At 44.2% G+C, this 12365-nt stretch overlaps 1 protein-coding gene across 1 annotated transcript; it reads right to left on the bottom strand.

Annotated features, from left to right (window-relative positions):
- Positions 1-3596: 3596 nt before the first annotated feature.
- Positions 3597-11362, bottom strand: GCM2 (glial cells missing transcription factor 2). The gene is made up of 5 exons (XM_042937239.1): positions 11273-11362; positions 6936-7188; positions 6710-6822; positions 6192-6317; positions 3597-4532 (listed from the first exon to the last, which is right to left on the bottom strand). Exons 1-5 carry the CDS (start codon positions 11360-11362, stop codon positions 3597-3599), a joined length of 1518 nt encoding a protein of 505 aa, XP_042793173.1.
- Between the last annotated feature and the right edge of the window lie 1003 nt (positions 11363-12365).

Here is a 12365-nt window from a genome sequence, read left to right as displayed (position 1 = left end):
ATTTTGTCACTTTCAAAATCCAATTTTTAATTCGTATTTTACAGTGCAAATGACATGACTCCTGTCAACTTCCTCCCTTTTCCATTAAATGAGCACAATAATGGCATCCGGGAAATAATCATAGATGATAGAGATTAATTACACTGAGAATACTGTCTTCTTTTCAAGCCTCCATGAGACCATATTGTGTTGAACTTCCTGGAACGCCTACACTAAAGAGGTTTCCAGTAGTATTCTGGCAAATTAGAGACCCTGGTTGCACTTTGAAATCATCTGAGAAGCTTTAACGTATCCTGGCTGGGTGTCAGCCCTGGAGATTCTGATTTAATTGGTCTGGGGTGCACCCTGCATACTAGAACCACTCAAGCTGCCCGGGAGATTCTAACATGTGGTCAGGGTTGCGTCTCCTAGAGGGAAGTTGTGGACCGAAGAAAGAGTTGACTAGGGAATCACAGGAGTGTACTCATCTTTATTTAATCTTGAGGTTAGTACTCCATGTATTTATTGGGGTGGTAAAATACATATATAACACTCAATAATTTAAAATGGTATCTATCTGACGTACTGAGATTTAGTGATGCAAATTGAGTATTCTATGCAACGAAAATACTCCATTCTCAAAAAAAAAATGTAGGTACTTTGTATTAATTTGAAAACTGAATGATTTTAGTAAGTATTGGGAGCTATGCAAAAATGTGTGTGTGTGTGTGTGTGTGCATTCTGAATATTTTGAATTGGCTTTCTGTTATTAGCACAGCAAATAGTTCTTTCTAAAGTAAACTACTGGAATACATAGAAATAAATTTATCTGAGAAAGTGAAAGACCTGACCCACACACTGAAAACCATAAGACATTAATGAAAGAAACTGAAGAAGACATAAATAAATAGATATCCCATGTTCATGGATTGGAAGAATTCATATTATCAAAACATTCATATTACTCAAGGCAATCTACAGATTCAATGCAAAAATTCCTATCAATATTCCAATGGCGTTTTCCACAGAAATAGAAAAAACAATTCTAAAATTTGTCTGGAACCACAAAAGATCCCCAAACAGCCAAGGCAATCTTGAGAAAAAAGAACAAAGCTGAAGGCATTCTGATCTCTGATTTCAAACTATATTTCGAAGCTGTGGTAAACAAACAATATGCTATTGGCATAAAAACAGACACATAAATCAATGAAATGAATAGAAAGCCCAGAAATAAATCCATATATAAAAGGTCAATTAATTTACAAAGAAGGAGGCAAGAATACACAATGGGGAAAGAACAGTCTCTCCAACAAATGATGCTGGGAAAACTGGACAACCACATGCAAAAGAATGAAACTGGACCACTGTCTTATACCATACACAAAAATTAACTCACTTGAATTAAGAACTTAAGTATAAGACCTGAAACTGTAAAATTCCTAGAAGAAAACAACGGCAATAAACTCCCTGACATTGATTGATCTTGGTGATGCTTTTTTGGATTTGACACCAAGAGCAAAGGCAACGAAAGCAAAAATAAGCAAGTGAAATGACATCAAACTGAAAGGCTTTTGCACAGCAAAGGAAATCATCAACATGAGGCAACTTACTGAATGGGAGAGAATATTTACAAATCATATCTCTAACAAGGGGTTAATACCCGAAATACATAAAAAGTTCATACAAGTCAATAGCAAAAGAAACAATCCAATTTAAAAATGGGCAGAGGATCTGAAGACACATTTTAAAGAAGACACACAGATGACCAACAGGTACATGAAAAGATGCTCAGCACCACTCATCATCAGGGAAATGCAAATCAAAACCACAATGAGATATCATTTCACATCTGTTAGAATGGCTATTATTAAGAAGACGAGAAATAATAAGTGTAGGCGAGGATGTAAAGAAAAGGGAACCCTTGTGCATTGTTGGTGGGAATGTAAATTGGTGCAGCCACTGTGGGAAACAGTATGGAGGTTCCTCAAAAAATTAAAGATAGAACTACCATGTGATCCAGCAATTCCTCTGCTGGGTATCTATCCTAAGAAAAGACAAACACTAATTTGAAAAGCTCTATGCACCCCCATGTTCATTGTAGCATCATTTATAATAGCCAAGACATGGAAACAATTGAAGTACTTGTCTTCCTATGGATGAATGGATAAAGAAAATGTGGTATATAGATATGATTGAATATCATTCAACCATAAAAAGGAACGAAGTCTTGCTATTTGTGACAACATAAATGAACCTTGAGGCATTATGCTAAGTGAAAGAAGTCAGGGAAAAGCAAATACCATATGATCTCACTTACATGCGAAATGTAAAAAATAAAAAACAGAGTTCATAGATATAGAGAACGTATTTTTGGTTGCCAACAGTGGGGGTGAGCAAAATGGGTGAAGGGAGACAAAGGTATAAAAAATAAAATGAAATAAACTATAAAACTGTCAGATAAAATGAATATGGTTTTATATATTATAACAACTGTTTTCCAAGGTCATAATATGAACGACATTTTTTTTCCTATTTCTATTTCAAAATTGCACAAGCATCAGCTACATTACTTTAAAACTCCTTTATTACATTTAATTGAACATTATCAATGACATTTATGAGGAGTAACAAATGAACAGTAAATCTGTGTTTGAATAAAACATCTCAGTTCTAATTCTGAAAGCAAATCGGGAAAAAAAAAACATATTTTAGCACAATAATAATCCATTAACTACACATCACCGTTAGGTTGCATCTGCAATGAAAACATTCATCAATGTCAAGAAAAGGTATTCCGATGATACTGCAAAAGAAGATTCTCTTAAAAACAATGGCATCTTATCACTGCAATACTGTAGATTTTTTTTAAAGCAGGAGATATATACTCGGGATAAAATGATCAAATGTATTTCCTGAAGCTCTTTTTTTTAAAATTTTTTTTTAATGTTTATTTATTTTTGAGACAGAGAGAGACAGAGCATGAATGGGGAATGGTCAGAGAGAGGGAGACACAGAATCCGAAACAGGCTCCAGGCTCTGAGCTTCAGCACAGAGCCCGACGCGGGGCTCGAACTCACGGACCGCGAGATCATGACCCGAGCCCAAGTCGGCCGCTTAACCAACTGAGCCACCCAGGCACCCCTGAAGCTCTTTTAATAGATTATAAAATTTCTATTTAGCACTTACAAAGTGACTCAGGAGAGAAGATTGTAAATATTTCTTCCTGACGCTATTCTGACAACTTCTAAGGCCAGATAAGGATTTGTGAAACTCTCTATGGTCAACTGGGAAAGGCTTAGAAGGAGAACCAGGATTCTTGGCTTCTCCTCCAGTGAATTTAGCTCATTGATCATCATGGTATCCAGTTTGCTTGTAGGTTCATTTGGGAGAGTCACATTTCAGACCTAATTCTATGTCATGTGATAGGTTTTAAAATGCTGCGCAAAATTTCCCTATACTTTCTAAACACCCCCAACCCATAATTTTCTCAACTGATCAACATTTTTATTATTGTATGTGTCTCCTAGGTCAATCTCCCAGCTCAACAAGAGATAGTTCCTATTCCACGTTTCCTGCCTGCATGGACACCAATACTATGTCGTGCCCAGGATTATGGTTCAAAAGTCCTCACTGCCATAGCTAAAGAATGGACTAACCCCATCCGAATAACTGATTGCCGACCCCAACCTAGATGAACACACGTCCCAAGTCTCTGCTCCGTCTGTCCCGGAGGGAGCCGACTCTTGAGGAAAAGCCAAAGTGGGTCTCATGGCTCTGCAATCACCTGGAATTTTCAAAGGCAGCGGCCCTGCCGGAGAGGCCCTGGCCGCTGTGGTCGGCAAGTCCAAACCTTCCGGGTAGATGGACACGGGGATGTTTTCAGAAGCATAGTTACACCCCGAAAGGCTCTTAACTTCCTTTATGTTGTCACAGTATTTCAAAGCAGGGGGCTGGTAGGCCTGGTAGGACACTTTGGTGGTGGTGGTGATCACAGTCTGTAGTGCTGGAGCACCTGCGGAGGGAGTCGTGAGGTACCGACAGGGAAGCTCTGTGTTACAATAAGGGTGAGTAGACACGGCCTGGAACTGTCCATGGTCCGTCCTCTCCCCAAGGCCAGGTTTTCCAAGAGCTGGTTTCCAGCCATGTTGTTTACTGGCGAAATCAAAGCTTCTCTCAAGGCTGCTGTATGAGTTGACATTATATTGCAGTGCATTTAGATGGACCCAGTCCGTGTCATTCGGGAGATTGCTGGAATTTTTACAAAGGGTGGGATGTGTGTTTGGATTTGTGTAACTAGGACCTGCCAATTCGTAGCTGCAAGGTGCCCTGGGCAAATAGATTCTTGGGTTTGGATATTTCTGAAAGGGTGGCATTATGTCCGCTTGAAAGGTGGCAAGGTCACAGGTAGCTCTGTAAGCATCCGAGCTCGGGAAGGAAAAGCAAGGCTGTGCTGGAATAGGGAAGCCGGTGTCAGTAATTATATCAAAGTCCTCTGAATCTTCCAAGGAAGATATGTTGTTGAAATGTCCACTGTTGTCTTGATTCTCCCCCACCTAAAAAAAAAAAAAAATGATATAAATTTTTATTTGTAAATAAAAATGTAAATTACATGGGCAAGCTCATCTGTAAGAGTAGCCAACCACCGAATAAAAACAAATTCCAGGGGTGCCTGGGTGGCTCAGTCGGTTAAGCATCTGACTTCAGCTCAGGTCACGATCTCATGGTTTGTGAGTTTGAGCCCCATATCGGGCTCTCTGCTATCAGCACAAAGCCTGCTTCAGAACCTCTGTCCCCTTCTCTCTCTGCCCCTCCTCTGCTCTCTCTCTCTTTCTCTCTCTCAAAAATAAAAATAAAACCATTAAAAAAAAAACACTTCCAATTAGTGGGTTCTGTGCCATGTTATAGCACTGCTCAGGTACGTGATTTGGGCACACGGTCCAAGGGCTGTAGAACTTAAGCTTGGCCGGGCATGAATAGCCTGCTGAATGAAGAGGGTTCACGGGTAGTTGGGAAGGGTGGGTCTGAGTGGTAGACGGTTCTGTGTTTCCTCATCCTATGTTTATAATCATAGAGACACAGACCTGGGTTCAAATCCTGCCTCTGTCCCTCATGAGTTGAACAAGTTACTTAACCTCTCTGAGCTTCAGATGCCTAATTAAAATTTAAAAAAAAAAAGAATTAAGACTGTTGAAGAAGAAAAAATAAAGTTAGCACAGTTGATCTGGTGTCTTTGTGCATAAATAGAAACTTTTAGCCTCCCAGAGCCTCTTACCCCTACCTTGCAAGTGCTAAGAATTGCAGGTAATTCTAATTGAACAAATAAAATTAAAAGTTAGTACAGGAAAGATAAGTTCTAACCAAACGTAGAATCGGCAAAACCGCAAAAAAACAAACGGGGCTCAAAAATAATAACCTTCTCTTTAGGCTTTTGTGACCATTTCGTGTGTGAAAGCTCTTAGACCCTGTGTGCCTGGCACATAGAAAGTGCTCAAACATCACTCTCTCCTACCCCCAGACTAACATGTCTGCTTGGCATGCTTTGGTTGAAAAGCCAAACTGCATCACTTTGCCCCAAGAAATTTTATCTGTTCTATGTAAATAAGGCCAAGGACCCTACCCTCTCAAGGATGTGCTGTTAACTCACTGTTGGTATGCACATGTTTCTCTCGTTATTAAAAATGGGTAACTGCCCTTGTATACGGATGTCCACACACACCCTCATTGTATCATTGACAGTAGAAATGGTTTGCTTTTTTTTTTTTTTTTTTTTTTTTAGAAGAAGAAATTAGAAACCTTGTCTGAAAAGGGGTGTCTGGGTGGCTCTGTTGGTTAAGGATCCAACTTCAGCTCTGGTCATGATCTCATGCTTTGTGAGTTCAAGCCCCGAATCCGGCTCTGCACGGACAGTGTGGAGCCTGCTTGGAATTCTCTCTCTCTCTCTCTCTCTCTCTCTCTCTCCCTCTCTCTCTCTCTCCTTTGCTCTCGGCCCCTCCCTCCCTCTCTCTCTCTCTCCCAAAGTAAATAATAAGTAAACTTAAAAAAGAAAAGAAACCCTATCCAAAATGGTGACTCAATGACATTTTGTGGGAGATACAATTTTCACATAAAATCAAACCTTTCTAATTAATTTATGACATTCATATTTTACACAATCAGTGTATTTTGTGATGACAATGAACACAGACTACAGCGTAATGTCAGCTCCCCATTACCTCTGGTTCTCGAATTCTCTTTTTCTGGGGTTGGTAAAAAGAGGCCATTTGTCTCTTGATGGCACTTCTTCTAGCTTCCGTCTCTGATTTGCTCTCCGGTCTTGGGTGATCGTGGACTCCCTTGGCCTGCATCAATAAGGAAACAAATCATACGTTTGTTCCTCGGAAGGAACCTTGCCGTGTTTGTCAAAAATTGCGCCTTTCCCAAGATCGCGAGTTGTTTTTTGTTTTCTCAAAACGACAGAGGAAAAAACTATTGAGCAGCGTCAGTAACAGAAATCTTAAAAGGTTACTTAGCAATCCTTTCACCATATTAACTCAGCTATAACTACAATTTGGCTTAGAGCCCTTAAAGAGCACACACAAGGTGAGCTCATTTCCCCAGCACCGACTTCTGGCCACGGCGCTGCATTTGGGTTAGTCCCGAGTTTCTAAGGCACATGGCAGGTGGTCAGGTCCGTAAGCAGGATGAAAAAAATCCACCGCACATTGGAACCCCCCCCCCTTCCCCCACCTACTTGAAAAAATATCGCGTTGCCATCAAGCCTCCAGAAGTTGGTTACAGGGTACCCGCTGTGCCCTCGACAGGGGATCAGCTCCAAAGCCGAGTGGCAGTTGGGGCACGCTTTCTCTGCAAAGCCAGAGGGAGTGAAAGATTAATAGCAACTCAGACTCGGGCCGCTTTGGAAGGAGGACAGGGCACAGGTGTCGGGAAAAGGGATCTCGCGGCCACAAGGCCCTCACTCTGTTGCTTAAGCCGCGCCTTGTCGCAGATGGCGGGCCGCAGCTGCAGGCGGGAGCCGTCGGGCAGGGCGCAGGCCCGGGCGCACACTACCACACCCAGGCACGACTTCTTGAGGATGTGGCCGTTGTGGTTGTTGGTGTTGCGCATGGCCCAGCCGCTCAGGTGGCGCTGGGCCTTCTTCTCGTCGCTGCGGTAGATGAAGCGCACGTAGCCGTCGGGCCACTCGCAGAAGTGGTCGAAGTGGGCTGGCTCCTGGAAAGGGGAGGGAAGGGCCGTGGAGTTGGTCCAGGCCGCACCTGACACGCCACGCTTTGCATTTGTCCCGAGCACGGTAGCGTGAAGAAGGGCCCCTTTCCATTCCAGAGATGTCATAAACCACAGAAACTGTGCTATCACACAACGTCACCTGCTGTTCTGTCGACTGGCTGTTCATCGATTATCCTCTAAATGCTGTCCATGTACTAGTTCATCTGGCCTTTCAGAACCCACACGACAGCAGATACTTTTATTGTCCCAATTTAAGCCAATAGTACACGGAGACCAGAGAGGTTATTTGCCGTGCCCAGGTCACACAGCTAGTAAGACATGGCTCTAGGATTTTAGCCCTAACAGTTTGATTACAGAGCCTCTTTGCCTTACCATCGTGGTATACCACTTCTGGGTATCCTTAAATGTTAAATTAAAAATGAAGACATTTTGGGGTGCTTGGGTGGCTCGGTCAGGTAAGCATCAGACTTCCGCTCAGGTCATGATCTCACAGTTCATGAACTTGAGCCCTGCTCTGGGGTCTGTGCTGACAGCTCAGAGCCTGGAACCTGCTTCGGATTCTGTGACTCCCTCTCTCTCTGCCCCTCCCCCACTGTGCTCTGTCTCTCTCAAAAATAAATAAACATTAAAAAAAATTTAGATAAATACTGAGCACTAAGCAAAATCGGTCAGAGAGAGATAAATACATGATTTCACTCATATGTGGAATTTAAGAAACAAAACAGATGAACAGAGGGGAAGGGAAGGAAAACTAAGATAAAAACAGAGGGGGAGGCAGACCATAAGAGACTCTTAAATACAGAAAGCAAACTGAGGGTTGCTGGAAGGGTGGGGGGGTAGGGGGTGAGCTAAATGTGTGATGGGCATTAAGGGGGGCACTTATTGGGATGAGCACTGGGTGTTATACGTAAGTGACGAATTGTTAAATTCTACTCCTGAAACCATAAAACAATAAAAAAATAAAATACTGAGCACTGCTTCGATATTCGTGGTTGGTGGTCTTTGCCCATGATACGTGGTATGGATACTGTAATGTCTTTCTTGCACAGAAGTTGAATATTAGATTGCCCTTTACCAAGCACTTAGTATTTACCAGGTCCCCTCTGGGGCAGGGGTCGGCACACTTGGAGCCCTTGGCCAAATCCAGCCTGTCACTTATTTTGGTACACAACTCACAAGCTAAGAAGGATTTTTATATTTTTTAATGGTTGGGGGGAAATCCAAAGAATTATATTTTGTGACACATGAAAACTATAGAAAACTCAGGGGTGCTTGGGCTCAGTGGGTTAAGTGTCAGACTCTTGATTTTGGCTCTGGTCATGATCTCACATGGAACCCTGTCGAGCTCTGTGCTGGGCATGGAGTCTGCCTGAAATTCTTTCTCTCCCCACCCCCCTCTGCCCTCCCTGGCTTGCTCCAACTCTTCCTCTCTCTCTCTCTTCTTCCTTCCCCTCCCAAAAAAGAAAATTATATAAAATTCAAATATCAAGATCCATAAAGAGAGTTGTATTGGGACATGGCCACGCACACATGTCTACGTGTTGTCTAGGGCTATTTTTTGTATATGGCAGAATTGGGTATTTGGCACAGAGACAGTATGGCCCGCAAAGCCACGTTACGAAGTTATCGATGATCCTTACAACAACCTTCCATGATGGGCATCCATACTCTTATTTTGTAGACAAGGAAGCCAAAGTTAGAGAGATAACCTTCTACAGTGGCATTACTCGTATTTAAACAGATCTGTGGCAGCCAGACCCGACTGGCTTCACCCGCAGGGTAGAGGCCAGAAGAGTATTATCATAGTAATAAGCCATTTGCACCTTCTGTCTCTCCCACCACCCCCAAGTAATGAGATCTAACATTTGCAGAGCAAAAACTATTCTCGGTCCGACAATTCTGACTTGGCTACATCGTTAGTATTATAACATTTCAACGGTAATAGGTAAATAGGCAGTTTTGGGTTCCAGTGGGTTCTAAAACCACAGGGATATTGTCGAAATCATCGTTATTACAAATAGGCATCATTTATCTTTTCTCAGAAATATTGCAATTGACATAAATTAATACGCTGACTTAAGGTAAGTCACAAATGAAATATATAATGATGTACTAACAACTCTAATATCTAAATGCTAATATCTTTGTTTTTAAAGCGAACACTTCAATCTAAGGATGTTAGTAAAATAGACAATTTTCCAGAAGAGAGGATTCCATTAGCGTCCCCCCACAGGGATAGAGAATCATGCCCCGCCCCTGCCCCCGTCTCATGCCAGCTACCAAAGCGGTGACACTGAAAATGAAGCCGCAGAGACCATGTTTTAAAATCACAACGAGAACAGAGGACTCCAGGATTGAGTTGCATTTGTTCAAATGTGTCAGCACATGTGCACACGCAGTTGAGCATGCACACACTGAACTTGACAGGAAATCTGGATGACAGTTTAAGATTGTTATCTAGTTCCACCATCTGATGACAGATCATCTTAGCCTGAAACTCAGGCAAATTCAGGAACTATCTCAAGGTCATCCGGCCAATGTCACTCTTGCCCCTTCTGTTAGCCAGAGCAGGGCCAGGATCCTGTTTCTCCACTTCTGCTTCCCAGTGCACCTGCCCTTTTAAGAGGCTACATGCATGCCCTGCTTAAGAACCAGTCTCCCAAAGGAAAAATAATTCACATTTGCATCGGAAGTCTAGAAAACGCTTGAAAGAGGAGCCATCTTCCCATTATTTGGAAGTGGCTCTTTTCTGAAATGGAAGATCCTGGTTTTTTTTTCCTATGAAGATTTCTGGATGGAAGTCAGTGAGAATGAGGTGTCTTTGCCATGCTGTGGTCCACTTTCACACAAATGGTCCCAGTTGACTGTAAGGTAGCAGGCTTTAAAACGAGTTACTACAGGGGCACCTGGGCGGCTCAGTCAGTTAAGCATCTGACTTCGGCTCAGGTCATGATCTCATGGTTCATGAATTCGAGCCATGCATTGGGCTCTGGGCTGACAGCTGGGAGCCTGGAGCCTGCTTTGGATTCTGTGTCTCCCTCTCTCTCTCTCTGTCCTCCCCCACTTGCTCTCTCTTTCTCTCTCTCTCTCAAAAATAAACATTAAAAAAAAACCCTGAATTACTATACATATATACATCCAAAAAAGCGCTGATCTCATATATACATCCAAAAAAGTAGTCAAGAGGCTACTTGACTTTGCTAATGAATTGCTATCCATCTGAATATCAATATGGCAGATCATAGATGTTGAATAAACACCATGTCTCTTACCCCTATGCCACAACATTGCTAGAAGTCCACCTTTGCAAATACTTGGGAAGCTACTCCCCTTTCCTTCTACCTAAACCCAAGACTTCAAAGGCATTTCCTCAGCTTTTGCCCCAAGCCAGTAACTGCCCAGCTCGTTCCCTGGACTTGACCCTAAACTACTTTGTTCCATTAAAACAAAACAAACAAAACAAATTCACCCTAATAGAAGGTGATTTCCTTGTCATTAGAAAAGTAAGCTCAGAAGTTGTGTCCAAAATCTGGATTCCAGAGTCTCTCTCTGCACCTATGGTCTGGTTAGCATGACCATGCAGGCAGCCACGGCGTCTGAATAAATCACCCAAGTCACGCTATTCGTTTAAGATTCGAGCCACCCCGATTTATAGTCGCATCTTACAGTTTTGCTGCGTGAGAAGCAATGGAATCCACATTTGTTGAGACTCTCTGCTACCCTTCTCATGAATTTCAAAGAACGGATCAAGAAAGAATCACCTGATTTCTATCTGGGATGAAGGAAAGTGAGAGACAGGCATCCTGCTGTCGTCAGATGACTGGGAACCCAGGGCCTGACAGTCTCAGGGCTATGGGTGTGTTTCAAATAAGCGCAAGGAAAGAGCTGGGAGAAGGCAGATCACTAAAGCCAGCTCTGCCCTTTGTGGGGTCCCTCTAACCATTGAGGACTCTAGGGAGATGTGGGGGTGGGAGGGGGGTCTCTCCTCGGTCCCTACAAGAACTTGAACGCCACCAGCCCTTTTGTGGATGGCCAGAGCCACATGCGCGCCCACACCGGTTTCCCGCACCTGAGGCATCTGCGGATCGTTGATATCCCAACTGAGCTTCATTCCGTAGGAGCACACGGCGTCCTCCTTCTGCCCTGCCTCCGCCAGCATCTGCCCCACCTCGCCTGCGCTCTCCACCAACGATCCTGAAAAACAGAAGAAAAATCTAGAGATGTGCAAGGTGATGTTTTCCTCTTAAAAAAATGAATTGGGTAGAGACAGAGAGAGACAGAGAGAAATTTATTGAGAAATCCGGAAGTGGTGACCGCGGGGTAAGAGCCCTGTTCTCAACCGCGGTGCTGAAAAGTCTCCATTCGGACCGCTGCGTGCGCGCCTGACCGCTGCCCGCGCATTTATAAAGACACACCTCCCCCTGCTCCTCCTTTCCCAGCTCCCCGTCAGCTCCCACGCTCCCGGCACCTGCAAGGCGGGTCACCGCCTCCCGGACAGAACTAGGAACGGAGGGGCGGGTGGACCCGAGCCCTCGGGAAAGCGAAGCCAAGATGTCAAGGGGCGAGGGTGCAGGTGGGAAGTTGGAATGTCTCTTTTAAGTTGAAATCTCCCCCCCCCCGCCCCCCACCTCGCCTCGCCTCTGCGGTTTCGGATTGGGTTTAGATGGAAGGTTTTGAGACAGACGCTTTCCAGACAAGTCCTCTGAGAACCGATACTCAATTCCCGGGGAACCTTATTTAAGACCTTTGCTGTCTGGGTAACTGCGCCCACGCCAGCTAGCCTTTGGCTCACGCGCTCCAGGTCTCGGGCTTTGTCGTAGCTGTTGTGAGCGTCCGGGAGTCCGTGCTCGTTTTTAGGGAGTAGTGGTGTGGCGTCCGAAGGAATGCCGAAGGTCTCCGTGAGCTCGCGGGCCTAAGGTGTCCTTATGCTTCGGAGGGACTGCGCAGGGACGTGGCCTGGTGGGACAAGAGTCCCGGAAAGTGAGCCCGGAGAACCTTAGGGAAAGACGGGCTAAAGGTAGCTGGACGGGGAGGGGGATGTGGTCTCTGCGGGCCCCGGGAGCTTAAGCTCCTGCAGGACACTTAGCTCGCTCTGGCGCTCTCTCGGGCGCGCGCTCTCGCCCTCTGTCTCTCTCTCTCTCCTTCTGTCGTCTAGGCTCTCT

This window comes from Panthera leo, chromosome B2 (assembly GCF_018350215.1).
Source record: "Panthera leo isolate Ple1 chromosome B2, P.leo_Ple1_pat1.1, whole genome shotgun sequence".
Classification (NCBI taxonomy): Eukaryota; Metazoa; Chordata; class Mammalia; order Carnivora; family Felidae; genus Panthera; species Panthera leo.
The sequence above is the reverse complement of the archived record's forward strand: the minus strand, read 5'-3'. Positions and strand labels throughout refer to the sequence as shown.

What these genes read in the sequence shown, in the direction of transcription:
- GCM2 (XM_042937239.1), bottom strand. Translation starts at nt 11,362, where the DNA reads ATGCTGGCGGAGGCAGGGCAGAAGGAGGACGCCGTGTGCTCCTACGGA. An exon ending in ACGATCCGCAGATGCCTCAG is followed by an intron (nt 7,189 to 11,272) that starts GTGCGGGAAACC and finishes TCCCCTTTCCAG; the next exon opens with GAGCCAGCCCACTTCGACCA. An exon ending in GGCGCGGCTTAAGCAACAGA is followed by an intron (nt 6,823 to 6,935) that starts GTGAGGGCCTTG and finishes CTGGCTTTGCAG; the next exon opens with AGAAAGCGTGCCCCAACTGC.